The sequence below is a fragment of the Sturnira hondurensis genome, unplaced genomic scaffold (genome assembly GCF_014824575.4).
Source record: "Sturnira hondurensis isolate 20B ecotype Veracruz unplaced genomic scaffold, ASM1482457v3 Scaffold0018728, whole genome shotgun sequence".
Taxonomy (NCBI): Eukaryota; Metazoa; Chordata; class Mammalia; order Chiroptera; family Phyllostomidae; genus Sturnira; species Sturnira hondurensis.
In genome coordinates, this window is record NW_028091359.1 from 19608552 (window position 1) to 19622697 (window position 14146).

The window sequence follows — 14146 nt, forward strand, 5'->3', positions numbered from 1 at the left end:
CTGCAGATCGAAATGCCCCCTTGCCGAGAGGAGAGGTTTTGAGGTTACCTATGGAGCTCACGTGGAGCATTTGTCAGGCCCAGTGTCACAAGCGGGCAGTTCGCCTGGACTTGCACTGGCTGGAGAACAGTAACTCTCCTGGGCTGAGAGCTACCAGTACCTCTGACGAGAATTGGTCCAGGCATTTGACTGTAGTTGCAGCTTCCCTTCGGCGCTTGTACAGAATGACCCTCCTGTCATTTGTGTCCACAATTTAATATTTAGATTATGTATTCACTCCTTATGCTTCCCCAAGACAGCAGTTCCTGCTTTATTATTTTCATTCTATACAGTATGGCTTTTACTCCTTGCTGTCTCATTCCACTGTATTCCCTTGCCCGTTGTCGTCAGCAGCTGCAGCTCACAAGGCTATTACATGGCCCCCTGAAGGCGGAGCATTGGACAAGAATGTTCGTCCTGTTGGAGGAACAGCCGCTCTTTGGGTTCTCTTGTCATGCAATTTCTGTCTAAGATGCAATGGTCTATAGTCCGAAATCGGGCCTAGAGAGCCCCTGTTTGCACCCAAACTTTCAAGTCATGCTTTGAATCTGGACCTTATGTGGAAATACAGAGAAACTCTAGGCATTCTCCCAGGAGACTTTCTGTCTAGCTCTCTAGCTAGAAGACTCGTCCAGGCTCTTTAAACGTCCACGTGATTGTTTTTGCCTCTTTTGGTCTGAAACATCGGAAAGCCCTAGAAGTTGCTGAGCTGGCTCTGAATACAGAGTATACCCAGAGGGAACTGTTCACCCCAAAAAGGATCCATTTCACATCCTTTCTATGCGAGTTAAAAAGCAAAATGAAGAGCAACAACATAAAGCTGCAGCACATGACTTAGTCCTGGCTGCATTTGCTCATCAGTGATTTCTCCACTTTGAATGTCCTTGTTCGGTTATTTTTGCATTCTTCCGAATTTGATGACTTAGGCCAGGGCTTGGCAAACCAGCCCATCAGCCAAATCCAGCCTGCTGCCTGTGGTAAATAACGTTTTGTTGGAACACGGCCACATGTTTTCATTTGCAGCGCACTGTCTGTGGACGCTTGGCCCATACTAGCAGAGTTGGGTAGCTGCAACTACACTGACCCCTAGCCTAGACAAGGATAAAAGTGAACCTGAGCCCTAGAATCTCTGCTGTTTTTTTAAAAATATATTTTATTATGCTATTACAGTTGTCCTGTTCCCCCCGCCCCTTCACTCCCCTCCACTCCCCTCTGTCCTGCACACCCCTTCCCACCCTCATAGTTCTTGTCTATGGGTCGTACATATAAATTCTTTGGCTTCTACACTTCCTATACTATTCTTACCCTCCGTCTGTTTTCTACCCACCATCTATGCTACTTATTCTCTGTGCCTTTTCCCCCCCTCTCTCCCCCTCCCCTGTTGCTAACCCTCCATGTGATCTCCATTTCTGTGGTTCTGTTCCTGTTCTACTTGATTGCTTAGATTACTTTTGTTTTTATTTTAAGTGTGGTTGTTAATAACTGTGTGTTTGCTGTCATTTTACTGTTCATATTTTTTATGTTTTTCTTAGATAAGTCCCTTTAACATTTCATATAATAAGGACGTGGTAATGATGAACTCCTTGAATTTGACCTCATCTGAGAAGCACTTTATCTGCCCTTCCATTCCAAATAAAAGCTTTGCTGAATAGAGCAATCTTGGATGTAGGTCCTTGCCTTTCATGACTTGGAATACTTCTTTCCAGCCCCTTCTTGCCTGTAAGGTCTCTTTTGAGAAATCCGCTGACAGTCTGATGGGTACTCCTTTGTAGGTGACTGTCCCCTTATCTCTTGCTGCTTCTAGAATTCTCTCCTTCATTTTCATCTTGGCTAATGTAATTATGATGTGCCTTGGTGTGTTCCTTCTTGGGTCCAACTTGTTTGGGACTCTCTGAGCTTCCTGGACTTCCTGGAAGTCTATTTCCTTTGCCAGATTGGGGAAGTTCTCCTTTATTATTTGTTCAAATAAGTTTTCCGCTTGTTGCTCTTTCTTTTCTCCTTCTGGTACCCCTATAATTCAGGTGTTGGAACATTTAAAGATGTTCTGGAGGTTCCTAAACCTCTCCTCATTTTTTTTGAATTCTTGTTTCTTCTTTTCTGTTTGGTTGTTTCTTTCTTCCTTTTGGTCCACTCCATTGATTTGAGTCCCAGTTTCCTTCCCATCCACTATTGGTTCCCTGTACATTTTCCTTTATTTCACTTATTGTAGCCTTCATTTTTTCATCTAACTTGCCACCAAAATCAATTCTTTGAGCATCTTGATCACCAGTGCTTTGAACTGTGCACCTTGCACCTGTGCACCTGATAGGTTGGCTGTCTCTTCATCATTTAGTTGTATTTTTTCTGGAGCTTTGATCTGTTCTTTTGTTTGGGCCTTTTTTCCCCTGTCTTGAGGCCCTGTTAGATAGTAAGGAGTGGAGCCTTAGGTGTTCACCAGGGCGGGGTAACCCATATGGCTGTGTTGTGAGGCTGTATGTGAGGAAGGGGTCCAAGAGGGAATGGCACATATTCCGCCAGCCTTCAGTCACTTCCCTGGGCCCTTCTGGTGCTGATTCCCGAGTGGGCGGGCTTGTGTACATTCTAGGACCATGTATGTCTCCCCAACAAGCTCTCCTGTGAGGCTAGGAGTCTCTCCCAGCACCTCAACCTCCACAGGTGTTTTTAATCATCTGTGTGAGGCTATTTCTCTGCCCTGGAGCTCTGGGTTGCCCATTCTGTCTCACTCCCAGTTGTTCTCCTGGTTTATCTGCAGTTTATCTCCACCAACCGCTGCCTTGCCCACCCGGTCTTCCACTGCCACTTTGCCTGAGCCCTCTCTGCGCCCCACCTACCGGTCTGGATGGATGTTTCTTTAACTCCTTGGTTGTCAGACTTCCATACAGTTCGATTTTTCTGTCAGTTCTGGTTGTTTTTTGTTTCTAAATTGTCGTCCTTCTTTTGGTTGTGCGAGGAGGCACGGTGTGTCTACCTACACCTCCATCTTGGCTGGAAGTCTCTGCTGTTTTAAATGCGGGAGGGCGTTTGAACACCGGTGCATTAGCTTTCACTGCACTTCCTAGAGCTCTCCCCTGTGGGGGGTTGGAAACTGGACCGAGTCTTTGTCTCTTGAAGCCTTTGCCTTTCGCATACTCTATTTCAGTTTTAATTAATTTAATTAAATTCAGAATTAACTCTTATTGTTAGGGAATTATATGCTTTGGAACTTGATTTATTGCCTTTTCGGGGGTTTTATGGTTAGCACAAGTGATTTCTAAAGCTGGAGAACGGCTTACTCCCTGAAATCATCTTGTGGTGAGAACGTGGAGACACCCGCACGTGAGGGCTCGCTCTGCGCCCGGTCTGAGTGCAGGCCGGCTCGCTCAGTGCCCCGTCCCTCTTCTCTCCTGAAGGCAGACTATTTCAGCTGCGTCGCGACGGTGGTGTATCTTCGCAAGGAGAACTCCATGTACCAGGCCTGCCCGACTCCGGACTGCAATAAGAAAGTGATTGATCAGCAGAATGGATTATACCGCTGTGAGAAATGTGACCGTGAATTTCCCAATTTCAAGTACCGCATGATCCTGTCAGTAAGTAGAATGGGTAGATGGGAACCACTGTGGTATTTGAGTTTCTCCCGAGTGCCAGGCACTATAGAAACAGCAAAACAAGCTCATGAGTGAGTGCTAAAGAGCTTATTATTGCTCCATAAATACGAAAGTAGGGGCCCTTTCGATTGAATAGCAGGCTGTCTGCTCCTACTAAAAGCATTTTTTCATACCCGAGTTACATTTAGATGCCCAGCTAATTTCAGTCTGCTGTGCATGTGGTACAATTACAGCATTGGTGGCACTCGCCTGCTCACTGTTATGAAGATAAATTAATTTGAAATGGCATTTCTGGAGAGCAGTGATTATACGTGCAGCTGATGCCTATATTTAGTTACTTGTCTTGTGGGTCATCTGTTTCTCTAGCCCTAGCAGAGCTGACTTCAGAGGAATGTGACTGCATGCTGATGTGGGACTGGCTTTTTTGCACTGTAAGAATTGTTTCTTTCAAGGTTTTCTAAACCTTTAAAATGGGGGGTGGGGTGAGTGTTTTTTAAAGTTACAGTAAATGATAAAGGTGCAAAAAACAGTCACTTTCATTTTTTAGCTAATGATTTGGCAGTAATATATTGGAAGCCTTAAAAATATTTATGTTTTCTGACACAGTAAACACCTGGAGGGAATTTCTTCTAAAGAAATAATCAGCCCTGGCTGGTGTGGCTCAGTGGACTGAATGCCAGTCTGTGAACCAAAAGGTCACCAGTTTGATTCCCAGTCAGGGCACATGTCTGGGTTGCAGGCCAGGTCCCCAGTTGGGGGTGTGTCACAGGCAACCAATGTATCTTTTACAGATTGATGTTTGTCTCCATCTCTTTCTTCCTCCCTTCCCTTCTCTCTCTAAAAATAAATAAATAGCGAACCAGAGCATCGCGGTTCGATTCCCAGTCAGGGCACATGCCTGGGTTGTAGTCCAGTTCCCTGCCGGCCAACTCCCAGCAGGGGACGCACAAAAGGCAACCATACATTGATGTTTCTCTCCCTCTCTCCTTCCCCTCTAAAGATAAATAAATAAAATCTTTTAAATAAATAAATAAATAAATAAAATCTTTTAGAAAATAATCAGAAATGGTACATCTCTGTAAAGTTGTCTATTACCCTGTTATTTATTGGATACAGCTTTTTTTAAAAAGATTTTCTTTATATATTTTTAGACAGAAAAGAAGGAAGAGAGAGAGAGGGAAACCTCAATTTGTGGTTGCCTCTTGCGCACCCCCTACTGGGCACCTGGCCTGCAGCCCAGGCCTGTGCCCTGGCTGGAAATCGAACCAGCGCCCTTTTGGTTTGCAGGGTGGTGCTCAACCCACTGAGCTACACCAGCCAGGGCTGGAAACAGCTTAAATGTCCTTAATATTCTACTGGTTAATTCCTTTATTGAATATCTATACAACGGAGTGTCATGAAGAAATTAGAATTTGCTGTTTGGTAGTTCCCACAGTTAAAATATTAGAAAACCAGTGTTAACAATTTACTGTTCAATAGTTTCCACAGTTAAAGTATTTGAGATCAATGTTAATGAAGACTGTAAACCCTGGACGGTGTGGCTCAGTTGGTTGGAACATTGTCCTGTAAACCGCAGGTTCAATTCCTGGTGAGGGCACATGCCTTGGTTTTGATACTGATCCCCAGGCAGGTGCATACAAGGGGCAACCTGATTGATGTTTCTCTCTCACATCAATCTTTCTCTCCCTATCTCCTTTCCTTCCCCTCTCTCTAAAATCAGTTTTTTTCAAAGATTTTATTTACTTATTTTTAGAGAGAGGAGAAGAGAGGGAGAGAAACATCAGTGTGTGGTTGCCTCTCATGCACCCTGCACTGGGGACTGGACCCACAGTCAGGGCACATGCCTGGGTTGCAGGCCAGTTTCCCAGCAGGGGACCCACGAGAGGCAACCATACACTGATATTTCTCTCCTTCTCTCCTTCCCTTCCCCTCTAAAGATAAATAAATAAAATCTTTTTTGAAAAAGGGCATAAATAAATGTTCAGTCTATTTTTTTTTAAGATTTTATTTATTTATTTTTAGAGTGGAAGGAGAGAGGGAGAGAAACATCAATGTATGGTTGCCTTTCGTGAGTCCCCTGCTGGGAATTGGCCTGCAGGGAACTGGCCTGCAACCCAGGCATGTGCCCTGACTGGGAATCGAACCTTGATCCTCTGGTTCGCAGGCCTGTGCTCAATCTACTGAGCTACACCAGCCAGGGCAAATGTTCACTCTTTATTAATTGAAAGTAGCAGAATTTAAATGGTATGTTTTATATAGTCTTAGGTTATGTATACGGACAACGAAGTGATTAGGTGGATTGTTGGTAATGGTTATTTCTGGTTGATTTTTCTTTGTTTCTTTGTGGGGTTTTGTTTTTGTTTTCGTTTTCCTACAGTAAATAATACTTTTATGATGGCAAAATTTTAAAAAATCTTTTAGATAAAAATGTAAGTCATTCTGCCCACCCTTTCTATATTTTAATTGCCCCTTAAAATATTAATTTAGTGGGAAGGTTATTTATGTAAGCTTTTTATTTTCTGTAAACTATATAGTTCATTGAGCTAAAAAGAAGAAAATTGTTTCAAAGAGTTTGTTTCATCAGTCTTTCTGTTAAACTTCTAAGTGGAGTTGGCACACGATTTCGCGTGGAGCTCACCCATGTATTACTGTTGATGTTCTCACCCTGGAGAGTGGGTGCCCTTTGCCTCTAGGAGGGTAGCCTGGGGTGAAGTCTGGGTGTGAGGCCAGTATGTGATATGCCCTGCTATTTGTGAGTGTCTCTGTTATCTTCTTGTTTCCCTGTTTTTATCATAGCTTTGTCTATTAACTCCATGCATATGCAAAGTGAATATGTAAAAGCATCAAAATGATACCTAAAAAACAAAAACAAAAGAAGAAGCCTTTGCTCTCCTGTTTCTACTGAGCCCCTTATTTTTCCCTTTTAGCAACTGGATTCTTTGTGATGCACTTTTCTTCCTTGACTCCCCTATTTAATTTTACCCCACAATCCAACTGGAGACACTTGACTGCTCATTTCCGTTGTTAAAAATTTGGTGGCTGAGAAAGGCCCTTAGCCCAGGCTTTTACATTGCCTGGGATGCTCATCAGTGACTGAGAGCTGTCCTGTGGGCCCCTTCTAGTGACTGAGGACGTACAATTTAACGTGCAGTAAACCTGCTCGGACTCATTGGAAGCTTGTTTCGACCTTTAGTCCATAGGCCATCGCGGCTGGGGTCCCCGAGTCCACTGTGCCTGGAATCCGGGTCTGCAGGACAGCTGGTTGGGCTGTGTCTCCACTGAGATCTGAACTCACCCATCCGCAGCATGTTGTATTTCTGCTGTGATCAGACTTAACGTTTTAAACTCTTTCTTTGATATTTTCCACTTTCTTTGAAAAGAATATAGTATATTGACATGGTGGTAGTGGTTTTTTCCCCAGGCGATTATATTCGTGAATGGAAAGAGTTGGTTTCCCATCTCCTGAATGTGTCTGCCTTCTATTATTTCTTTGCTGAAATAATACAGAGTTGTGTTTTTTAGGTAAATATTGCCGATTATCAAGACAACCAGTGGGTCACTTGCTTCCAGGAGTCTGCAGAGGCCATCCTGGGACAGAGCACTGCTTACCTGGGAGAGTTAAAGGACAAGGTCAGCCATCTTGTGTTACCACTGCCCCATTCACGGCTGTTGAATAGTTTGGGGGTTGCTTCTTTTGGGTGTTATATGTAGTTCTCAATCTGAGGATTATTTGAGTTGTTCATCCGATTTTCATCTGTTTCTGTCCATCTGGGATTTGCTAACAGTGAGGTAACGAAGGAGTATAGACAGAAGGGCCTGAGCAGCAGCCCTGCTCCTCCTGTCCCGGTGGGCGCACCAGTGGGTGGTCGGGGTCTGGGGGCTGTCTTCCAAAGGCGCCCGCATGCAAGCTGCCTTTGCAACGTAAACACCTTCCTGTAATGTTGACTCAGTCCTGGTTTAAAATGCCAAATAAGGTACTTGGTGTATTAGGTCATCAGATGCAAGTTTTACAAAGTAACTTTTTTTCATAAGGTAACTTTATCCATTTCACTTTTATAAATTTGAATTTTTACATTTTAGGTTTGTTTAATGCAGGTAACAGATTACTAATTATGCTAATCTTAGGAAAGATACCAGCTCAAAATGTGTAAAGAGGACCAATAAAAACTATATTTTCTGGGTCACACAAATTGGCATTTATTCATTGAATCCCCTCCCCAATTTTCTCCAAATCAGTTAGAATACTTGGAAAAGTATCAAAAAAGGGGATGTGACATTTGGGTGTTTTTCTTACTCTTTTCTGTCTTCAGTTCTGTCCCTCGGCCCCCACCTTTTTCTAAAATTTTGTGAGATCTCTGGAAATGATCCCAACAAGTCCTTTTATAGAAATCACTGGAGTTGACTCTGAAGTATGATGGTATCTTTTATCTGCTTTGCCTGGTCCTCTATCTTCATATCAGATTTTGAGGCTCGAGGCAGCCTTTCGGGGTGTGCTACAAGCACATTGCCGTTGGCTGTTTTTACTGCCCGTGACTGAGGACAGAGAGACTCTCCCCTCGGGGACCGAGATCCTCCCGTAGTGCGGCTCCCGCCTTCTGTCGTCTTGAGAGAGTAATGGCGGCTGATATAACTTTCTGAAGGTTTCACATTGTTTTATTTACATATCTGAAAGCCCAGAGGACTTGTTTTTGTGTGTGAAGTAACCTTTAAACAAGAGTTTTATGTAACATTCCGCCAAGATGGAGGCATAGGTGGAAACACTGTGCCTTCTCCCACAACCAAGTTTGGATACAACAAAAGCTTTGGAGACCTAAGACACACCCAGAGACCAGAAAACCGAATTATATGGCAGTCCGACAGCTACGAACCGTTCAACAGGGACGGTAAGAGAGGCAGAGCCTGCAGCGGAGCAGGGTCGGGAAGGACAGACCTAGGAGCGCAGGTAGCCCGGACCTAGTCGGGGTGCGGGGCAGACTGACCAAGGCCACACATTCGCGCGCAGTGAGACGGACCATGCAGGCCCCAGGGGGGGAACCCAGTGGTGGAGGGCTGACAGCGGTGGCATACTCACGTGCAGTGGAGCGGGGTGCGTGGCCCTGGTGATGGTGGTGGCTGCGGTGCTGGTGGGGGTCGTGGAGGCGGGCGCCGGAGGGAAGCCATTGTCCCTCTTTGACCCCGCCCCCACATACAACGTCACAACCCAGCGACTGAGTTGCCCTGCTCTGGTGAAAACCTAGGGCTCCGTTCCTGCTACTTAACAGGCACAAACAGCCCAAAAGATGGTGCAAGAACTCAAAGTCCCAGAGCCAATAACTCTAAGCGACCAACAGATTGCCAGCCTCTCAGAAGCCCAATTTAAAACACTATTTATCAGGATGCTCACAGAATTGGTAGAGTACAGTCACAAATTAGAGGAACTTAGTCACAAATTAGAGGAACATATGAAGGCTAAACTAATTGAAATGAAGGGAGAGGTCCAGGAAACCAATAGCGATGGAAAGGAAAATGGGACTCAAATCAAGGGAATGGACCAGAAGGAAGAACGAAACATCCAACCGGAAAATAGTAAAGAAACAAGAATTCAAAAAAATGAGGAGAGGCTTAGGAACCTCCAGGACATCTTTAAACGTTCCAACATCCGGATTATAGGGGTACCAGAAGGGGGAAAGAAACAGCCACGAGTGGAAAATGTATTTGAACAAATAATAAAGGAGAACTTCCCCAGTCTGGCAAAGGAAATAGACTTCCAGGAAATCCAGGAAGCTCAGAGAGTGCCAAAGAAGTTGGACCCAAGAAGGAACACACCAAGGCACATCATAATTACATTAGCCAAGACTAAAATGAAGGAGAGAATCCTAGAAGCAGCAAGGGATAAGGGGACAGTCACCTACAAAGGAGTACCCATCAGACTGTCAGCGGATTTCTCAAAAGAGACCTTACAGGCAAGAAGGGGCTGGAAAGAAGTATTCCAAGTCATGAAATCCAAAGACCTACAGCCAAGATTGCTCTATCCAGCAAAACTTTCATTTAGAATGGAAGGACAGATAAAGTGCTTCTCAGACAAGGTCAAGTTCAAGGAGTTCATCATCAACAAGCCCTTATTATATGAAATGCTAAAGGGACTTATATAAGAAAGAGATGATGAAAAACATGAACAGTGAAAGGACAGCAAACACACAGTTATTAACAACCACACCTAAAACAAAAGCAAACCAAGAGGACAGCTAGATCAGGAGTGGAACCATAGAAATGAAGAACACATGGAGGGTGTGAAACGAGGGTGGGAGGAGGAGAAGGGGAGAGAAGGCACAGAAAATAGCATAGATGGTAGGTAGAAAATAGATAGGGGGGAGGGCGAGAATAGTGGGGGAAATATAGAATCTAAAGAAGTTGAGACATGTGGTTATAAACTAAGGGGGGAGAAGGGTGGGGGAGGGAGTGTGCGGGTGGAGGGGAATGAAGGGGGGAATAGAACAACTGTAATGGTATAATCAATAAACTATATTTAAAAAAAAAGTTTTATGTAACAAAGCTATTATTATGTTCCATGGGGCTTGCCTGAGAGGAACTTTTTATATACAGTTAACTATAAATTTTATGTGTGCTTTTATAATATGCTTTCTCTAATCCCTATGTTGGCCAGACCTTTTTTTATTTTTAAAACAAGCTTAATCAAGCTGTTTGAGGGGCAAGAGAAAGAGAGAAAGCACTGTGCTTTTTCAGCTTGCCCTAAGCTTGCCCCCTTTACCGGTCTTCTTCACCTGCTCATCGTATCAGTAGTTGTAGATACAGAGGCGGAAATAGTATATACGACACCTTAAACCTCTGTCTGAAGGATTTTTTTTCTGTAGTTCTCAATTTATAAGGAAGGTGCTAGGCCTCTGATCTGTTTCATCATAAACTTTTGAAGTTTAGGAATGTGTTTCCTAGAAGTATTTCCGTTTTTTGTGCAAGTGTTTTTATTGTGACGAAATAGACATAACAAATTTATCACCCTGACCATTTTTAAGTATAAGTCGTATATTCACACTGCTGTACAACCGTCCCCACCACCCGCCCCAGAACCTGTCATCTCCCCAGACTGAGACTGTCCCCACTGAGCACTCACTCCCTGTTCCCACCCCTCGGCCTCGTCACCCCTGTTCTGTTTCCTCTCTCCATGAGTTTGACTCCTAGACAGAGTATCTTAATGAAATGTTTGCTTAAACAGTTTTTTTTTAAGATTTTATTTATTCATCTTTAGAGGGAAAGGAGAGAGGGAGAGAAACATCAGTGCGTTGTTGCCTCTCGTGAGTCCCCTGCCGGGAACTGGCCTGCAACCCAGGCATGCGCCCCGACCGGGAATCGAACCTTGATCCCTTGGTTCATAGGCCCATGCTCAGTCCGCTGAGCAACACCAGCCAGGGCTGCTTAAACAGTTTTATGAAATGTCACCTGTAGGTTAGTCATTCCTGAGTAATTTTAAACCTGGGGTGATAATTTTCTCAGAAACTTTTCTCAAAATCTTTTTCAAAGTCCGATATTTTCAAGTGATTCAGTAGTATTCAATTCTAAAGTTTTATATTTCTTTTTGCAGAATGAGCAGGCATTTGAGGAAGTTTTCCAGAATGCCAACTTTCGATCTTTCGTATTCAAGATCAGGGTCAAACTAGAGACCTACAATGTAAGTAAGGTTGCCGGGCTGTGGAAGGGTTAGCAGCGGGCACCTGCTGTGGCCCGCCCACCACATTACAGTGTCGGCTGTCGAGTGATTGCTTACTGTGTGCCAGACCCAGTGCTCAGCACCCTGCCTGTGTGATTCATTGAAACTTCCCAACACAGAGGAACCATTATCAGCCCTGTTTTCAGAGAAGGAACTGGGCTTAGAGGTTACATGTCTTGTCCAGTGTCAGGCATCGGGAGGAATAAATGCTACATGGTCTTTTCAGTTACAACCTGGGGTGTTTGTGTGCTGAAGAAGAATGATAATATGTATAATGGACTTGCATCTTCCACAAGGTTCGGGTTTTAAAGTCAGTATGTAAAACAAAGGCCACATGTAGTTAAAATCACCTTGGAAATTCGTTATGTTGCCCAGGATATCATAGAGTTGCGTGGTCATAATTTATCGAGCACTTAACTACCTGCCAGATACTGTTTTGCACCTTTTACTTCCCACATATCATCTCACTAGATCATGACAGTGACCTTGTATGTAGGAACTATTGTTATCTCCATGTTACCAGTGAAAAATGTCACGTACAAGAGAGTAAGTAATTTGCCCAAAGTCATATGCTAACAAGTGGCAGGTGTCAGGCTCCGACTTAGACAATCCAAGTGCAAAGCGTTGCTCTTAACCATGCTTAGAAATATGACTGTGTTGAGTAACTGCTAAGCCTGCTAGAGTGTGTGAGCCCCAGAGCTGGACTCTGTGGCCTCCCCCGGCGCCACCCGGCCCTGCCTCTAAAGGCACTGGTTCCGCCCTGTTGAGCACGTGAGGAGGGAGGATCCTGAGGACGTCTCTGCAAGTTTCAGGGGTAACTCCTGTTTCGTTATTAGACCTTCATCTTCATACCTGGTGATAGATGTGTTTGTAAGCCGTGAGTGAGACTAGGAGTCACATGTCTGTGATACGATGTCTGAGTGAGGTGGGATCAGGGAGGGGTTTGAAGGGTCACTCGGTCCCTCCATGGTTTGGGTGGGGAAGGGGAGGTACAGAGCTCGCCTCCCGCAGCGCTGGGACGGGGCCGACCAGGTCTTCCTCCGCTGCCACACGACACTCAGCTTTCAGAACTAGCTGTGTGGCTTTAGGCAAGTCCCTTGTCTTCTCTGGGTTCTTACCTCCCCCTCTGTAGAGAGAAATACTGAACTTGATGAGCCCGCTAGGGTCCATCGCAGTTGGATTCTAGGTTTCCGAGTGTTTGGGAACATGAGGAAAGGATGACAAGGGCTGGTGTTGAAGGGAGACTTCCGTCCACTGTCCCAGCCCCAGAAAGTCTGGACTGGACCCTCACTCACAATGTTTTCGTTATTGGAATGACTGAACTCTGAATCCAGGGCTGGGGGGCAGGGAGGGGAGAGAGAGAGTGTGTGTGTGTGTTTCTCCTTCTGGGATCGTTGAAACCACTGAAGCAAAGGGGGTTTTCACTGCTGCTTCATGCAACCAGCTTTCCTCCATTCATACATTGCTTTTCTTTCCTCAAAGGATGAATCTCGAATTAAGGCCACAGTGATGGACGTGAAGCCCGTGGACTACAGGGAATACAGCAGAAGGATGATCATGAACATCAGGAGAAATGCAGCCATGTGAGGAGAGCAGTGCTGATTGGGCGGAGGCCTGCAGACAAAGCTGAAACGAAACTGACTTCTCACCCCCGTGCAATAGTTTCCCATTAGCTCCACAGTGCCCAGAGCCTCTTTATGGTGGACTAAGCATTTCCTCTCTGTGTGCACCTTGAAACCCACTCGTAGGCGAAGGAGACCAGGCGCCAGGGGCTGTGGTATGAACTGTCAGGCCCAAGGGGTCAGTGGGTGGGTAGTGTAGTACCAGTCGCTCTGTCTTCAGGCTTTTGTCAGTTTTATTCAGTCATCGTTACCTTCGATCAGGAATTATGTCCTAAGTAACTGACCCTGTATCTGCAGACAGTGAAATAAAGTTTATAAGTAGAGTTTCTGCTTCTCCAGTGATGGCACCTTCACAACTTGGGCTCCTGCTCAGGAGGGACAGCCGAGAAGTGGTCGTGTGGAACTTGGGTGTCTCAGCAAGCTTGTCTTCCTGGAATTCAAAGGCGCCCTTTCTAGAGGCGCCACACAGTTGGTAATGCTCGGAATGGCAGTGGGTAGAATTATTAATCAAAGACCTATCTTTCGTATCTGAAGAATATCCTTCCTCCAGGGTTTAATAGAGCAAGTCAGATGGGTCTGATATTAATCAGAATCGTCTCTTCTGAGGAAGGCCGATAAGCATTGACTTGCTGTCCCCTAGGGACACCCAGGCAACTACAAAGCACGGCTTTAGTTTTCACTTAAATTACTGTTGCATTTCAATTGGCGGATGCGCTTTATACCTGTACATATTCCTTGATAAAGCTGTATTAAATAGGGGAGATTTTGAAGGGAGTAGCCCTTTGTTTCCTTTGCTTTGTTTTAATAAAGAATATATTCTTTGCCTGTGAATCCTGCTTTCTTTGAATGCCGAGGGTTCTTCTAACTGGAAAGCAATTAATTAGCCTTCATAACAAATGTTCACTTGGGGGAGATGTTAACTCATTACCAACTTGAACATTTGTCCAAGGCACCGGAGATCATTCTTCCTAATGTGTGCAGTCCTGAAATGCATCTTTAAAAGAATGAAAACACTACAAACAAAAAGCCACTGTGCCCAAGGATGCTGATGATCTGGCACTTTGGGATTTTATTGATGTTTACACAGCAGTCTAACACCAACCAGCCTTTGAAATGTGTACAGAGAGTGAGCTGGTAAGAAAACAGTGATTATGCCACTGGGCTTTTCAGTCAGCAAGAGCGAGCTTGCTCTGTGTGTT

The 14146-nt window shown here is 44.7% G+C and overlaps 1 protein-coding gene across 1 annotated transcript in view; it reads left to right on the forward strand.

Moving 5' to 3' along the window:
• Positions 1 to 13778, forward strand: part of RPA1 (replication protein A1) — a 47845-nt gene extending 34067 nt beyond the window's left edge. Inside the window, exons 14-17 of the mRNA XM_037069914.1 lie at positions 3429 to 3605; positions 7146 to 7253; positions 11200 to 11286; positions 12808 to 13778. Of these exons, the coding sequence (XP_036925809.1) occupies positions 3429 to 3605; positions 7146 to 7253; positions 11200 to 11286; positions 12808 to 12912 (477 nt within the window). The 3' untranslated portion in view covers positions 12913 to 13778. The remainder of the gene's footprint in view (positions 1 to 3428; positions 3606 to 7145; positions 7254 to 11199; positions 11287 to 12807) is intronic.
• Positions 13779 to 14146: the final 368 nt, after the last annotated feature.